Genomic DNA, 16,853 nt, shown 5'->3' on the forward strand with positions numbered 1-16,853 from the left:
CCCCTCAATCTAGTCTAGTATGAGTAGATATGATGTTATGATACCCAGCACAATTGAAAATATATATGCATTACACCATTTAAAATGCCTGATATACTTCTCTATTTCTCTCGATTGTGAAATTCACAGCGTATCAACCATCATGTCTATCGGATCCGAAACGCTTCAGCAATTCTTTCCCGCGACATCCCGGCCGCTGATATGCAATGCACCGATGGCGGGTGCGACGAATGCCAGAATGGCTGTGGCGGAGCCAAAGCCGGGGGATTAGGTGCGAGCCAAGCAGACAATATAGAGAAGACGACTCATTCATCATTCATGCCTTATTGGCGGAGGCGCCGACTCCACTGCGTCATCCCCAGAGCTGGCGAATCTCCGGCAACAATTGATCCACGCCAGGCAGCTCTTTGGTATCGTCGACTCTAATGCCGCCCTGCCAATTGGAATCGGCTGTCTCACGATGAAGTCCGACACTTGGAAGGATAACTTTGTCCAGCTGGTCAATGAACATCGACCAGTAGCAGTGTGGCTGTTTGCATACACCCGCCGCTCGCAGCACGCGGAGCTCATTCACGCATTGCAGAAAACAAGCAGAGACTGGGGACTGAAAGAGATCGTTCAAGTTGGCACGGTGGAGAGTGCTAAGGAAGCAATCGATGATGGGGCCGATATTCTCTCTGTTCAAGGATCCGATGCCGGCGGCCATCAATTCAAGCAGGGGGCTGGTCTGATAACCTTGCTTCCGGATGTATCGGATATGGTGAGGAGAGAATATCCAGCGAAGAACATTCCATTGCTGGCAGCAGGGGGGATCATGGATGGCAGGGGAGTCGCAGCTACCTTGATGTTAGGTGAGATCGAGGCAAGTGGACTCAACCATTGCGGATAGAGCTGATACCAACGTATCTGTCCAGGTGCAAGTGGAGTTGTGATGGGAACAAGAGTGAGCTAGCTAACAAACTGAGTTTATACATATTAACTGTCAGGAGTTTTTATGCACAACGGAATGCCCTGTCTCGGACCGGGTCAAGGCCACTCTGATTGCCACTCATGAGTACAATTGCTCTCATTCTTGGAGTGAATAGCCACGATGACTGATTGCTGCTAGATCACGCGTGCGTGACGAGATTCAAGGCAATGCTGAATTTTGGCCGAGCCAATATTCCGGGCGCGCGATTGTGTCAGACGTCCATCGGAAATGGGATGCTGAGTCGGACAGATTGAATCTGTCTTGGATGCCGGCACCGTGGTGACTGATACACAGGCACAGGCCAGGCAGTTGATTCAAGCATTTAATAATACTTGAATCGATTCATTGGATGCATGTCTAATGCCGAGCATATCAATGTGTGCAAAAAATCCATACAGCAATGTAACCTGTCAACTTAGTAAATAGTCCACCGGTCTGGACCGACACAAATTAAAAAGGCATCATTCTACTGCAGCCGTTCAATGGCCTGCACCACATCTCCACTGTAACTAATGCGGCCGAGAACTACCTACTGTATAAATCCCGCAGTCCGTCATGTCAGGCTGACTGACCGTAATTAGATACGAACGCCACCGCGGACTCCGTCGTTACCTTACGATTATGTTTGTCCATCAAATTACGGAGGACATCTCAATTGGGTTAAATCATAATCATAATCCTTGTTGTGGTTACACCAAATCAAAAAGTGGTCAAATCGAAATTCGAGCCCCGTCAGGTCACCTGACTACGACAAGATAGACGGTCGGGCAGAAATGCCTGTAAAAGATTGGACTTGAGAAAGTGACAAACAACTTGGAATCTATTTCGCAAATTGAGGTATGAGCTGTCAGACTTCGAAGCATGCAACCTGTGGTAGATAGATACTGTAGTACCGCGGAAACAAAGCGGGTGATTCCTCCACGGCAGGTGGGCCGCAGCAAAGTTAAACAGTAACAAGTGCGTCCATCAAGTGGGTCAGGTGTGATGAGAAGTGATGCTTACAAGCAGACACACAAGAAGACGCCATATTTATGTCAAATCTTTGGTTTTAGTCGCCAGATGGAGAAAATATTTGATACGAGACTGACGAAGCGATGAGGCCGTAAGGCATCGGTGTAGTCACTCCACGCCTAACGAACCAGATATAAACGGTAAGTAGCGGTCTTCCTGGCGTCGTACTCAAGGAGGGGCAAGATTATTGAGCATAAGCAATGAAAAATTTGCACTTTCCTGAATAATGAGCCGCGTAAGTTGACAAGTCAAGAAATGAAGCGAGCTGAGCTGAGCGAGCCACAGGCAACATACTGCTCTGTATGGACCGTCGAGTAGTCCACCAATTTGCCACGGTGCCTCTGCAGGCCCTGAGAATATGGACCGAATAATTGAGTTTGTGATCTTACTCAAGAAGCCGACCAATGAACTGAATGTTCCAGTGCAATCAACTGCACAGAAGGGAAGAACTCGTGTTTGGGTCTGAGATTTTCAGGAACCAAACCAATTACGGGAAGGCTAAGAGAAGACGGCGTGTTTCAAGTTCAGCACTGCACGGCCTTGCACTCATCGCTGATTGGATATGGTCATTGCTCCGGTGAGCTTGGCCCTTCGGTACTCTGAATATCGGGACTAAGTATGCACTGATACTTGGGAGAAATGCCCCAATTGCTGGGAACAGAGGGCTCAGGGCACACCGGAGAAGGGACCATCGACTCGCACAACTCAACCCTTATAAGAGCGATGTGATCCCCCTCTTTTCCATGTTTTTTCCTTTGATCGGTAAGCTAGACTTCTGTCATTCCCTTCCTTTCGTGCCGGGCACTTCTGTACAGCCACCATGCTGGTCCTTCCTTTTGTAAGTCCAAATACCAGTCACTCCTATCACAACCGCATACTAATATACTGGCCTTAGATCTTGGCTGCTGGCAGCCTTCCCACTCTCATTTCTGGGCTTCCTGTCCCGTCCTTTCCCTCCAGCGAAGTGACTACAGAAGTTTCCACCCAGCCCCTTCAGAAGCGAGGCTACACTGTCCTCGGTGGCACCGGCGAAGTTACAGATGGATGGCCGTCCATGAGCGACTGGATCTCGACCTTTGAGGAAATGTATGTATTTATGCCGCGAGCCCCTTGTCGGATGCTAACCTGCAATGTTTGATAGGTTCGAGGCCAACAAGGGCACCTTGAAGAGCTCCTGCGCTCAGTGGAATGTTGAAAACAACTCTGACGAGGAGATCGAGAACATGTTCAACAGCATCCAGTCCGTCGCCAGCTCCACAGGCGTGGATGCTCGGTTCATCCTGGCCATCGTCCTGCAGGAGAGCAACGGTTGTGTCCGAGCCCCCACGACGAACTACGGGGTTGTCAACCCTGGTCTCATGCAGAGCCACGATGGATCGGGCTCCTGCAACCGCGGCAACCCTCTGACTCCTTGCCCTGCCACCCAGATCACCCAGATGATCACCGATGGCACCGCGGGCACGTCAGCCGGTGACGGCCTTAAGCAATGTCTCGCGCAGGCCGGAGGAACAGGCGATGTGGCCTCGTACTACCGCGCCGCGCGTATCTACAACTCCGGTTCCATCGCCGCCTCCAAGAACCTAGGCCAGGGCATCGCGACTCACTGCTACGCGTCGGACATTGCAAACCGTCTCACCGGTTGGACTACCGGACCGAGCAGCTGCGACCCCAACAGTATTGGCGACCTGACGTCTGCCATCTCCAGTGCTTTCTCCGGAGGCGCAGGCTCTCACACCACCAGCACCACCAGTGCTCCTACTACTACAAGCGCTCCGGCCACCACCATCCTTCCAACGACCGCGACTCCCACCACCGCGTCTACCACATCCTCTAGCAGCTCTAGCACCACAAGCACGACAGTCTCTACCCCTGAACCCACGGTCCCAGCCACCACTATCCCAGTCTCTGTCCCAACTGCGGCCAGCACTCCGACCGTCGCCCCGATTGCGTCGTCCAGCCCATCCGCGAGCGCCACGCCGTCCTCTTCGGCTGCACCCATCTACCCGTATGCCACTCCCTCCTGCCAGGAATACTACACCATCCAGACAGGCGACTACTGTCTCAAGGTCGAGGGCGAGACCGGCATCACCGCCGCGCAGCTCCTCGAATGGAACGCCGGGCTGGACGAGGCGTGCACGAATCTCTGGCTGGGATACCAGTACTGTGTCAAGGCGTAGATCTGTTGCCTTTTGCCGCTTTCTACTCTTCTTAGCATCGTTGTTTTAAATGTGTCTGTGCACATCCAAGAAGCTCTTTTTTGCTTGTTCAGATTTTGTGATGGCCAAGCTGGTGACAGTGCTGTCGCTAGTCGAGATCACTGCTCCCTTGTTCATATAACGATATACGACCTATACCATCTTAGATGAGACTACAGAAAATGTATTCATTTATGCGACTGCGGACATTCCTGGTTGATTGATCTTTGTAGCCACGTCAGCCTCTGCTCCATGGGCAAAATACCCCGGCAGTATTGATTCGCTGGCGTGCGGCCACGATGTAGTCTCACGCCCTGACCATCACGATCTCCGTCTGCATGTCTGATTGGCTCAGTAAGTTCAATTATGGGCATAAGACAGAGCACGTGAATTCCTCGTCAGGCATGAATAAGATTGATTCTGCAATGATGCTAACTCGGCCAGAAGATGAAAGGAACTACCTGCCCGCTAGCTACCTCTACTAGTGTCTCGTCCCTGAGTATATAAGACAAACGCCCGACTCCGTCATCCTAATGCGTAACTGTGACCTTGCTTAGATAGTTTGAAACAAATGCTGTATCAACGTGAACGAAAGAGAGAGATCAATGCATGAGCTCGTCGATCTGCTTGACTAGTTCCTGAAAGCGGATCGGCTTGGAAAGGAAGAGGTCAATCCCAGAATTAAAGGCCTCCTGCCGGACCGGGGCGCTACCCAATCCGGACAGCGCGATGACCGTCGTGGGTTTGAAGCACGAATGACCAGCATTGGTGCTTCCTTCGCGATGCATCTTCTCGAACAGGCGGATTTCCCGCGTCGCCTCGAGACCGTCCATGACCGGCATGGAGATGTCTAATTGGTTAGTTGGAGGGACCGAGAGTAGTTGTAGTAACAGGACCACTCACCCATGAGAACCACTGGGATGTACCCGACATTCGTTTTGTACACTTCCAGAGCCTCCAGCCCATTGGAAGCGGTATGGTAAGGAAACTTGGCTTTTTTCATAAAAGCGACCAACAGCTTTAGATTCACATCATTGTCGTCCACCAATAGCACAGAGGGAACTTTCTTGTTTGCCTCCATCGTGGATACTTCCGCAGCGGAATCATCGACATTAGTGGTAGTCACTGAAACCATGGTCTTCTCCGGCGTCAAGGAGAAGTCGACACGCGACACATTCCCACTCTGCCGCCTAGGTTTGCTCGCGTGAGCCGCGGTGAGAAACGCCGGGTCAATCCCGCCAGCTGAAATACAAGACGGCCGTTCCATTTGGCGCTTGAGGCAAGCCAGAAGTGAATTGGCCATTTTGGACGGTCCGCATGGCTGACTGATAAACTCGTAGACCGACGTCGACGGTCGCTGGCTTGCAGTGGTCGATAGCTTTTGGGCCATCTGAGGTGTCGAGCAAATCACAATCATTGGCGGGCTGCGCGAGTCACTCTCGGCCATTGTGACCTGCCGGCAAATCTGATCCACTTCGTCGAGGTTCGCCTGTCGGACCAAATACAGGTCGTACACCGGCTGGTCCGGCGCATGCGACGAGACGAGACCGACTTCCATCCCGAAATGCTCCTTGTACATGCGAAGGAGGGACGAGCGCAAGAGAACAAGCGCCTCATCTTCTTGTTGGGAGGCAGATCCGAATCCGATCAGTCCAATCGACTTGCCGCGTACTCGGTCCTTGGCTTTCCGGACAATAGTGGTGTCGCGCTCATTATCCGCAACTTCTGCCTGAGGAGTGCGTGGTAGATCCATCGTGACCGTCACCTCCGTCCCGACGCCCTTGGTGGAGGTTATGTCGACTTTGCCACCGAGTGATACCACGGTCTGATGGACAATGCTGAGGCCCAAGCCACTGCCTGGAGAGAGAGGGTCTTCTTGCGAGAACGGCTTGAACACATTGCTCTGTAAATATTGCTTGTCGATACCCTGGCCAGTGTCTTTGACGGTCAACGTTACACTGCCCATGCCCTCCCGTGTCCCATCTCCACACGTCAATTGTTTCATCTTAGGGTTGGACGCCGACGAGCTACACTTCAACGTCACAGAGATGTAACCCGACTGTGTGTACTTCAGGGCGTTACCAAAGAGGTTCATGAGGATCCGACGCCATGCACCGGCCTGTGTTTCAAACAGCCATTGCACACCGGGCTCAACATCGTAGATGATGGTGAGTGCTTCATTAAAAGCAGAAAGCGGTCGCTCTGCAGTACTTCTCATCACTAAATCTCCGTCGCTATCCCGGGCAAGAACCTGGGGAGCAGGTCGGGCAACCAGCCCCCCCTTGGCGGAAAAGCAATGACCAGCAAAGACACTGTCCACCACTTCTTCCAGCACTGCATCTAGCTGAACATCCGAGATGAGATTGACGACCCCGAAGCCCGGCTTATCTTTGGAAGCAATGCGTGCAGGGAACCCCGGCCGCCGACGAGGGCCGTTCGTAGATTTAAGCCGGGACGATCTGGATTTGCGAGTGAACTGGTTGATCTTGGCAAAGTCCAGCATATTGTTGATGATGTCAAGCAGCGACCGACCGCAGTGTTCGATGGTATTGACCAGAGCAACCTGAGCTGGTGTCATCGTGGAATCGGTCAGTAATTCCGTACTGCCGAGAATGCCATGAAGTGGACTGCGCAATTCATGAGAAATGCTTCCAACGAGTGTGGCGTGGGCCTTGTTCGCCAACTCGATATCCAGCCGATGGATCTCCGCCATGATGCTGTTAGAAAAGGCGTAGAGATAGGCCAACTCGCCTGTCAGACTGAAGATGCGCGGCGCAGCCGTCCACACAAACAATCCCGAGAACCATCGATTTCGCCTTGAATCCCAGAGAGGGAACATGGTCACACTGCGGGCCGCGGGGAACACTTTGATCAGGGCCTTGTTCTCTTCCTTGAGGCCCACTCGCTCCCGTTTTCTCTGTTTCCACTGGCGCTGAACCTTGGAGCCCTCGTCACGGCGATAGACGATCTCTCGCGAGACGTAGCTTGCGGAGGCGCTGTCGCTTCCCTCACTGGATGACACCCCACCGTTCTCGTCAATATTGAAGGTAGCACCACGGGGATAATGGCGAAGAAGTGACCGAAGGAACGATTCTCGCATTAGCCCGGTCGATTTCTCGGAATCGTCCAGTGCAGTGGAATACCCCAACACGTCGCACACAGTCGAATCGTCAGTTTCGGTCGATGAGTGTCCGGTAGTCGGATTGTCACTGTCACTGCTGGAAGTAGCGTCACCTGTGCTACTACTGCTCTCAATGTCCGATTGGCGACCGTCCGAGTTCCGGACCAAAGTCGCGTAAGAGTTAACACTGGCGTCGAAGAAAACAACGCCCTCTACCTCTAAAGAGTCACGTAGGACACGAGCCGCGCGCGAAATGATCTCTCTTGTACCAGACGCCAGGGTGACCTCCGGTTGACGGTGGTGGTTGGGTGTGGAGGAGATTCGAGGCCGTGTCTCAGACTCCTGTCCTTGATGAGGTCCTGTGAAAGACAGGTTAGATCAATGCCATCAACTAGGATAGATGGCGGTACCTGATGGAGGTGCAGCGGCCTCCCTGTGGTGGCTTCGTTCCTTGAGCGGGGAGCGACCGTCCGCCCGCGTTTGATGATGGCGTCGAGTCTGTGGGATAATATTCTGTGGGTTCCCTGACTCCTGTTCCTCATCCTCATCGTGAGTGTGTACGTTCCTTCGGAGACTGCTCGACGGAAAAGTGGCCCCCTCGACGAAGTTTCCCAATCCTGCGATCATATTGGCCCCGCGGCGATTCTGTTCATGAGAGCGCACCATTTCCAGATGGTTCATGATGGCGGCTGCGGTGTCCGTCATGAACCGAATCTCCAGCGGATCTAACCCTGCACGAGGCTGACCGTCACTCACTGCAAATGCGCCGATGGCAATGCCCCGACGGCTCATAATAGGGACTCCAGCATAGAATCGCAGATGCGGGGCGTTCACTACATACTGTCGCTTGCTGCACCGGTCGTCCTTGGTCATATCTGGAATGACCAGTGCGGAATATCCTCCATTCGGACCCTTTGGCCCGGCGTTGAGCTGATCCTCCTCGCAACAATAGTGACAAATCCCGTCCGGTTTCGGAATGACACTGCTGCCCAGCCACAAGCCATCACCATCGACATGGACCCTGTCGTCTTGGAGACTTAATGTGCGGGTCGATTCAGCGAGGATATATTGGGTATGACGGTCGAAGAGGGAGATCATGCATCGTCGGACATTCAATCGTAAAGCTCCAAGCTGCGCAAGCGCCGTCAAAGTGGTGTCTTGTGATGATTGTGGTAGCAATTCCGCATCGATTTCGGTCCGGGGAGATGGTGGTGGTCGATGGAGGAGACCCGGACGCTGGGGCAGCTGGCAATACCTGGCAATGAATTAGGATATCCGAATTTCTCTTTGATGAGTCGGATACGTGGCACATACTTGTAGAATTCTCGCTCCTGTGCCATAGCGATCTCGGGGGAGGGGTTGCGGCCAGATGTGCTAAATTCCGAGACCTCTAACATCTCATGGTTCGTTCTTCATCTTTCTCACTAGCACATGGCTTAAGGATTCGAGGGAGGCCGTACAGGTATAATTGATGCTTTTTTGGGGGGGGGGCAGATCTCGACAGATCGCTGCTGGAAAAGGAAAACCAGAAAGTTAAGGAGGGACGATTGATTGTTGATCAGAGGACCACTGGCTTGCTGGGGGCATGGTAGAATGGGGAATAACTTCGAGCGCCGAAACATGGAAGAGGCCCCGTGAGGCCTACGGAACCAAGGGACACAACGTCATCGTGGTACTTTGTCATTTCGATGGCGTGAATTGATTGGTTGTCCAAGGTCACACTAGCCGGGATGGGGAAAGGCCGCTTGTGGTCCAGGCCACAGGATCCCCCCTTCGACCGCTTCCGATTCAGCCAGCAAGCCTAGTCCAGGTTAAGTGCGAAGCCAAGAAAGTGAGGAGAGACTGGAATCAGCCATACTAGATGAAAGATTAGCAAGAGATCTATCCTTGAGGCAATAGAATAATACATTCTCTTTTGTAAGGCATTATTTGTGGTTTGGTCGCAGATCCAGCGAGTCTGGCCCCTGACCCACCCTGTCAAAGTCCACAGCACGCGAAACGACCGGGGCAGCAGCGTCAGGGATGATGCCAAAAATGACAATGTGGATTGTATCCTCTAGAGCCACAGTGTATGGAATATCGTACTTAAGAACAGCCAATTAGAACGGTTTGCTATCCTTAGTCTGGAGGTATGCCAGTCAGAACACGTGACCATTCATGCGATCTGATTTTTGAGTCGAGTGCTGAGCTGAGCTGCTCCGGTCGGCACTCAGCAGGGGGAAGATATGATTTACTGAGAAGAGCACAAGATGTCTAAATTGTTGTATTGTAACTGAATTGTCCTCTCAGTTACGGAGTACTCCGTACAGTAAGATGAATTAATCTCGGACAGAGGAGCCTGGAACATGATGATCATCACTGTCAGGCCCTCGCTAGTGCAGTCGATCATAAGATCCACATGTCACGGACGTTTGATATTATCAATGCCAAACTGAATTTGCAAGTACATACTGCCATCTCTCAATATAATACATAATATGTGTTCGATTGTATTGGTAGGATCCTTTTTTTAAGCACCAAAGACAGACCACTCAAAATCCTATCACCAGTTTAGCTCCATGTAAGCCCAATTATTCTTTTAGCGGCCTTCTCAAAATCTGTCTCAGTGCTGATGTCCATCTCCGATGCAGAGAGCTACAATCCACAGGTGAGCTTCGTTACTCCTAGGGAAAAGCTATGCTGGCTTACCATTTTCATGGCCGCGTCACAGTTAGTGCCCTGCAGCCGGACTACTACAGGAACCCTGAACCCTCCTAGTGCCGATGCTGCTTGGATAATGGATTCGGCAATCATGTCACAACGAACAATGCCTTGATCCATTAGGAGTGTTTTCCGTTATGGAGGAGTCCACGTACCTCCAAAGATGTTGATGAAAATTCCCCTGACTTGTTGATCCTGGTTCAATATCTCGAAAGCCTTGAGCAGTGTCTCAGTGGTCGCTTTGCCTCCTATGTCCAGGAAGTTGGCACATTTTCCACCATGTAGATTGATCAGATCGTTAGTGGCCATTGCCAGTCCGGCGCCATTGACGATATTTCCAATGTGGCCTTTCAAGCGGATATATACTAGACCATGCTTTTGAGCCTCGTATTCATCTTCAAAGCCTGGTATGTGTTCTTCTTTACTGAATATCTCTGGCTGACGGAACTGGGCGGCGTTATCAAAATCAAATTTGGCGTCCAGGCAGACAAAGTTCCCCTCAGGAGTCCGCACAAGCGGGTTCAATTCCAGAAGAATTGCGTCCCTTTCCTTGAAAAGCTTGATCATCTGTCTGATAATCGATTCGATAGTCGGCATTTCTTCGTCTTTGAAGCACAACTGCTTCTGAATCTCGGCCATGGTTTCAGCAGTGATGCCCTGGGAAAGGTTGAACCAGAACTTGTGCAGCTTGTCCTGGTTGGACTCGATGTTCACACCACCCTGATCAGAGATGAGGATAACCGGACTGTATCGCTCGCGGTCGAACGTCAATGAAAGATAGAATTCTTGTTCAACGTCGACTGCTTTGTAGATATATAATTTCGTGACGAGAAGGCCACTTGGTGGCGTCTGCTGAGTAGTCAGGTAATGGCCAAGCATTCTGGACGCATGTTGAAACGCCTGCTCTGGTCTGTTTATTCTCTTGTCAACTTCGTGGAATCAAATGAGTTTGTTCCGCCGTACTCACGTCGCAACGATTCGGATTCCTCCTTTGCCGTCACTGCTCATCTTTCCCTTGCCGCGTCCTCCAGCCAGAATTTGCGACTTGAGAACCGACGGCGCACCTGGTCCAGATCACCGACGCGGTAACTTAGTCATTTTTTTTCTTTGCGTTTTCAATAGTTCAACAAGGGCTCACCAATCGATGACACAACAGCCTCTGCATCCCCCGGATTTGTGACCACATATCCCTGTGGTACTGGAATTGCATACTTATAATAGCACACTGAGCATCGGATCACCGCATTAAATAAGGGCGTCTTACCTGCTCGAGAAGTTTGTGGGAGTGGTGCTCTAGGAGGCTCATCTGCCGTATTTGCTGTCTGGATACTCTGCAGCCCTATACCTAACAGTCAAACCAGGATTCACAAGTTGAGCCTTCCAAATCTGCGCACATAATGAATAAACTGTGAGACCCGGCGGCCAAACATTTCTGATAATCGGAGTTCATATGCAACCCTGCATATGTCACGAGTATGGGACATGAAGATCAAAATCTCAGAACTATAAGGATCAAAGCCTCCAGAAGGCTGTTTCAGAATGCGAGTACTATCCGGATCCTCTGAGACATAGCCCAAAGGTATTATCGTAGCCGTAAGAAGAATCAATCGCTGAAATAGTAAATTCCAATTTACTAAAAAGGATTGTAGCAGAAACTCAAGTGAATGCCCGGTGACATAGGCAAATAGTCACATGGGATGCATCCTTATAGCCACATACGAAGTCTATTTTCATTCTTTCCTTTGGACAAAACTCAGTCTGGCACAACCATCTGTTACAGTCAGCTGGTCGTGGAAGATGTCGATGGAGTGTGGCAATAGTACAACCCTCACTAGTTAAGCTTTCCGTGACGTCGATGATTCACTACAATTTCACCACTTTCTGTACGAAGACCAATATTAATCTGACTCTGATCTAGGTTGTTTCAGTAATATATCATTGTGCTGTACTGGAATGGCACATGGTAGCTAGCCTCGTAAATTAATTGAAATACATACACAGGATGGCTGAGGCCGACTCCACTATAGCCCACTCATCTGGCTCGGACACAATCATTACAATGCGAGGTTTCAGTCATATCATCTCCTCGCCTTCTTTCACACGAGGAACTTCGCCGTCACAATCAAGATGACCTCAAACATCGTATCACTTCGGCGGATCTGGTTCGATTACTCAAGTACAATTGGAAGATATCGTTGACCGATGCACACCCAAGACTTGTGGGGCATATGGGGCGCCGTTCAGGCTCGGGTATCATGCAGAGTCCTCCTAAGCGACGGTTTTGCTGGCCGAGTACTGGCTCATGAAATCAGGATCGGCGCTAATTTTCTCGCGGACCTAAAACAAGGGACCAGGAACGATATGGCACAGTTGGACAAATCAGACAGACTTACAATATCTAAGCCACTAACCAGCCCACCGTCAAACCCACAATTGGGGGAATGTGGGCCATTCAGAAACTTCTTCAGACCCTATCGAACATCCTCATCGGCCAAGAGATTAAAGAAATCATGATCAATGCTGTGCTCACGCAGAATACACACTAACCGTCGACTGAAACAGGACAGAGGCGACTTGGGTGTATCCTTCATGAATAACATAGCAGGAGCAGACTTGACCAACTCAGTAAGACGAGTGATGAGAGCCTTCGGCTGTTCGGGAGTAAGAGCCGGGGCAGCAGGGACAGCATTAGCATTAACAGCGGCATGGCGATCCAGAGCATTGCGGACTCTGGTGGGTTCAGAACCTCAGATCAACTTAAGGACCTGGCCACTGCGCAGGCAGATGACCAGGGGGCTACAGAGACACCATATTCCTTTGCCATGTCAGGTAGCTCCTTGGTGGTGATACTAACTAATTACATGGTGGGAAGGGTAGGGTACTGCGAGGCGAGTGCGGACAGGCCAGCGCTCATCTGTGTGCAAAACGCCGTCCATGGAATGTAGAAATAGAGGGCGAGAGGGTGGCAGGGGCGACGAGCAGTCGGCCTTGGAAGTATTTCAATGAGTGCTCAAGGTGTCTCCTAACTGGAGGGGAGGCTGGCGAGGCGAGGAGATGAAGGTCGAAAGCGCTGTCCAGGAGCGATTGCGTTGTTTCCACCAGCCAAGAAGAAAACCTGTTTTAGGATGCTGGAGTCGGTTCTCAGAGTGTGGTTTTTGTCTTCTGTAAAAATAATTCACAGATGTGGGAACCATGGCTTTTACTAGCAGCAGAGTGACATGTCATACATCTGCTATCATGACTACTTCAAATAAGACGTCACCTGGAACATCACGACAGCAAAGACACCATCTCCAATGACAATTTAAGCATGAACTGAAACGCCAATCACCATGACGCCAGTGGCTTTACCACCATCCACATCAAGCCTTACACCAGGCGCGAAGAATAAAGCCAAATCTGCGTTTACTCCAACAGTGTTGATAACTACAGTAGCACATAGGCTAGTGGAGATTGATACACCCATAGTCTTTTACAACCTATAACATGGTGCCTGGCAATGTAGCTTTCTGGCTCGCCGTGAAAAAAATTCGCAATTTCTCAATTCATGGATAAGCCAAAGACAGTGCTGCGTTAGACTGCCTACTCCCTGCGAAGGTTCCAGAGAAAACTAGAACATAGATACATAAAACATGCAGTAATAGTACACAGAGCTAAAAGTTCTGAGAGTGGAAATTAAGCATCACTAACGTGACACGTACCATAACTCCCCGAATCACTAAAGAACTGCCATGGTTTTCGTTCAGCGGACTGGTGGCAGCGATCTGCTTCTGTCCCTTTCTTGATTCCCCGCAGCGAGATGAATGTCGAATGTCTAGGATGCCTTGCACACAGGCGCACTGACATGGAGAATCGCAGGAGCACCAGAATCCTTGGACCATATCTCAATACTGTCGGACTGGGTACCAACGTAGATCGAAAATTCCCCGTTGGCCTGCGCACCCTTACATGCCGCAGTTATATCCATTGTCTGCATGTTTTGATACGGCTCAAGTAGCCTGCTAGTAAAGATGTCGCCAGATTCGGGAGCATTCTCGCCATCCACTGTATCTTCGTCCCAGTCCGAGGATAGTGCTCGGGCGACGGTTACATTCACAGCGAACGGATTGGGCCGAATGAAGGCAGGGAACTGCACAGTGCACTTCGTTCCATCGGTGACTGGGACAGGGAGCTTGAAACCAACCAGGAAGCGCACCCAGGCCAGGCCGCCTGTGCTTGCTCGAAGAGTTTTCTCATGGCCGAGTGTGCACTTGTAGCAGTTTCTCTCTGGACAGTCGGGGCAGCTGACAGTTGAACGCAGGATAGTGGAGTCTTTTATGGCAGGTGCATCTTGAGCCCAGGATGCCATGAAGCAACTGGCAAGGACAGTAAGCACAGTGCAGATGGTCAGAGGAGTTGGTGTATGCATTATTATGATCTTGTTCCCTGTTTGATTGATTCAATAATGGACTGATGGTCGAATACTGGAGTCCCGGCGGATACGAGAGCATCGATGCTCTATATACGGATAACTACCCATCAAAGAGTAAAGATCCATTGCATGAGACACCTCGCATTTACCTCTAGCATTGACTGAGTTGGTCTTTGCCAGCTGGTCGGCATATGACCCAGCTTCTGAGACAAATACGAAGCTCCCCTTCATTGGAGGGTACTGGCTTTGAAAATTGTCATTATTGGCTGAGTTTCTCCAATTTTACAAGCACACGAAATAGAGTTACACGAAGGCTTGCTGACCAGTATAAGTGAAGGGCACGATAGATATCAGGAGTTGGAAGCTAGCGAATTGCTATTTTTGTCTATGGTATCAGCCCTATACTTCGAAGTTCCCAGCCATATGCTGAAGCCTAAAGTGGCGTCATAATTACTCATGGGTTTCAGTCATATGAGCCGGCTTGTTGATATACCAGTCTCGCAGTGCAACCCACGCGTCTCTAAAGTCAAGATTTTAGAGGGGAGTTCCCCAGCAGGGTCTTCTTCCTGCCCCATACCCTTTTGGCAAGGTATTTCTGTCAAGATATCCTAGGTAATGACGGAAATTGAATTCCCTCTTTCTTGTCCTTGAATTCTTCAGACTGTCACTAGCTGTGGTATAACGGATAGGTTCACTGCTTCTCTGCCCACGTCTTCTTATGTTCTTTTCGGACGGCCAGTGGCCCGCTGCCTGCCTTGCGGTGCGCCTCACGCATCGTGCACTCGGACGGCAGCATTATTCCTCGGATCCCACAAGAGCTTGATACTCTGAAAACAATTGGCATAGGCAATGAGATAGATGACGGAAGGTTACCGTTACGCCCTACTGGAAGAATGCTTGGAATCCCTGTTGATTGAGGCACTGCCCAGCCTTCTAGGTACGAGCCCGTTGATATATCTTACGGCGCCTCAAACGGACACTAATTCTTAAGGCCGGCACATAGCTCAAAGTGTAAATGGGAGCGGAGAGGAGCATTCCAGTGAGAGAGCGAGCGAGGACGTCGCAGAGACCGCCGTGTCCAGGGACCGCGGCCTGGCCCAAGCCTCATCCCTTCGATGACACACAATTGTAAGAGAGTACACCAAGCGAGTAGTAACTAATCCAACCGATAGGATACTCGCGTTAATGGGAATGGTGGCCGAGATCGAGATCGACGGATCTCTGAGAACAAACGTTGCCAGGATGTGGTCGAAAACGTTGAAACGTGATCTGCTTTCGGAAGTGGGCCATAAGAGATCCCATGTTTGGCGTGTCCCAGCAAACTGGGCGTCGCGCACCGCATAAGGACCACATTGGGCCATCGTGGTCGTGGGTCTCACGCGATCATCCCGTTTATTATTCGAGTGACTTTGAAGATGACCCATGCTTGGTTCTTGCATGTGACGTTATGCCTATGGATCCGTCGTTACCGCATAGGATCATTAAGTCAGCCAGGCTCACGATTTCCTGTCCAGCTAAAGAGGTAAATGTTTCGGATGAGTGGAGAGATGGTGACCGTGAGCTCTACTTCGACGACAATCCAAGACCGCTATTGGAATTGGCAAGATGTGGCTACTCAAGGTGATAGCTGAGGAACCGTATAACACTAGGTATTCTGTCAGACTCGGTGTCATAGAAGCTGAGGCGACCTGTAACACCAAGGAGAAGCTTTATAGACGTATTACAATGTACCAGAGTGGTGCCGAGGAAGGAACAGATTATGGGACTCAGGATTGGGCGAAGCATGAGTTCACCCTGGCATAAATATTGATGAACTGCCCATACTGGAAGCCACAGTGCACCAATACAGCCATGCATATAGGTCAGATATGGCATGACCACCAAGCCATGACGAGCTGTGGTATCAAGGCCACCCATTAGTTAGAGTCATCAAGCCGTTAAAGGGAGCGCAAAGAGCGTCGAGTAATAGTCATTCTAAACAGGCGGGAGGCTATTTTGATAGGCCACGCATCACAATATTAAGTGGTAGCAAGTCGCTTTTCCCGATTAGGCACACTATACTGAATTTTCCAGTAATTCACTCTTGCTGCAGAATATGGAGTAGTCACTTTGGATCTCCACTGCTACTGCTGCAGCTGAGCACTGAAAGCGGAGGATCAGAGGACCTTCTGTACCGTCAGTGAAATGGCCAAATTTATCGTGGTTGATTGGCATGGCTGAAAGATCTCTTGTTTCTCAGTTAACAGGAAATGCACCTTCAGTGGTTTTCTGGCAGACAACTCTCTGGAGAATTGAAGGCAAGAGTCCAAGCCTTTTAATCTGATGAGCGAATGAATCTACGTACCACGTGGCCAATGCCCAGCCGACAACCGGAACTCGGTCGATATCGGAGCAATGTGAATCCTCATTAATCTGATCCTGCGTGACCGGTTTAGGTAACATGAT

General features: G+C 50.5%; 5 protein-coding genes across 5 annotated transcripts; 2 read left to right on the plus strand and 3 right to left on the minus strand.

Annotated features, from left to right (window-relative positions):
* Window positions 1–214: 214 nt before the first annotated feature.
* Window positions 215–889, plus strand: Aud_002017 (nitronate monooxygenase; the record flags this gene model as incomplete). The annotated part of the gene is made up of 2 exons (XM_043296019.1): window positions 215–221; window positions 363–889. The coding sequence occupies 2 exons, from the start codon at window positions 215–217 to the stop codon at window positions 887–889; spliced, it is 534 nt and encodes a 177-aa protein (XP_043151954.1).
* A 1,912-nt stretch (window positions 890–2,801) lies between these two features.
* Aud_002018 (LysM peptidoglycan-binding domain-containing protein) lies at window positions 2,802–4,158 on the plus strand (the record flags this gene model as incomplete). Its single annotated transcript, XM_043296020.1, has 3 exons — window positions 2,802–2,819; window positions 2,877–3,067; window positions 3,123–4,158. The coding sequence occupies 3 exons, from the start codon at window positions 2,802–2,804 to the stop codon at window positions 4,156–4,158; spliced, it is 1,245 nt and encodes a 414-aa protein (XP_043151955.1).
* Window positions 4,159–4,778: 620 nt separating this feature from the next.
* Window positions 4,779–8,694, minus strand: Aud_002019 (putative sensor histidine kinase/response regulator; the record flags this gene model as incomplete). Its single annotated transcript, XM_043296021.1, has 4 exons — window positions 4,779–5,026; window positions 5,080–7,656; window positions 7,708–8,552; window positions 8,612–8,694. The coding sequence occupies 4 exons, from the start codon at window positions 8,692–8,694 to the stop codon at window positions 4,779–4,781; spliced, it is 3,753 nt and encodes a 1,250-aa protein (XP_043151956.1).
* A 1,153-nt stretch (window positions 8,695–9,847) lies between these two features.
* Window positions 9,848–11,303, minus strand: Aud_002020 (succinate--CoA ligase subunit beta; the record flags this gene model as incomplete). Its single annotated transcript, XM_043296022.1, has 6 exons — window positions 9,848–9,931; window positions 9,986–10,107; window positions 10,153–10,907; window positions 10,965–11,061; window positions 11,136–11,208; window positions 11,262–11,303. 6 exons carry the CDS (start codon window positions 11,301–11,303, stop codon window positions 9,848–9,850), a joined length of 1,173 nt encoding a protein of 390 aa, XP_043151957.1.
* A 2,508-nt stretch (window positions 11,304–13,811) lies between these two features.
* Window positions 13,812–14,405, minus strand: Aud_002021 (uncharacterized protein; the record flags this gene model as incomplete). Its single annotated transcript, XM_043296023.1, has 1 exon — window positions 13,812–14,405. The coding sequence occupies one exon, from the start codon at window positions 14,403–14,405 to the stop codon at window positions 13,812–13,814; it is 594 nt and encodes a 197-aa protein (XP_043151958.1).
* Window positions 14,406–16,853: the final 2,448 nt, after the last annotated feature.

Source organism: Aspergillus udagawae, assembly GCF_001078395.1.
Source record: "Aspergillus udagawae IFM 46973 DNA, scaffold_10, whole genome shotgun sequence".
NCBI lineage: Eukaryota > Fungi > Ascomycota > Eurotiomycetes > Eurotiales > Aspergillaceae > Aspergillus > Aspergillus udagawae.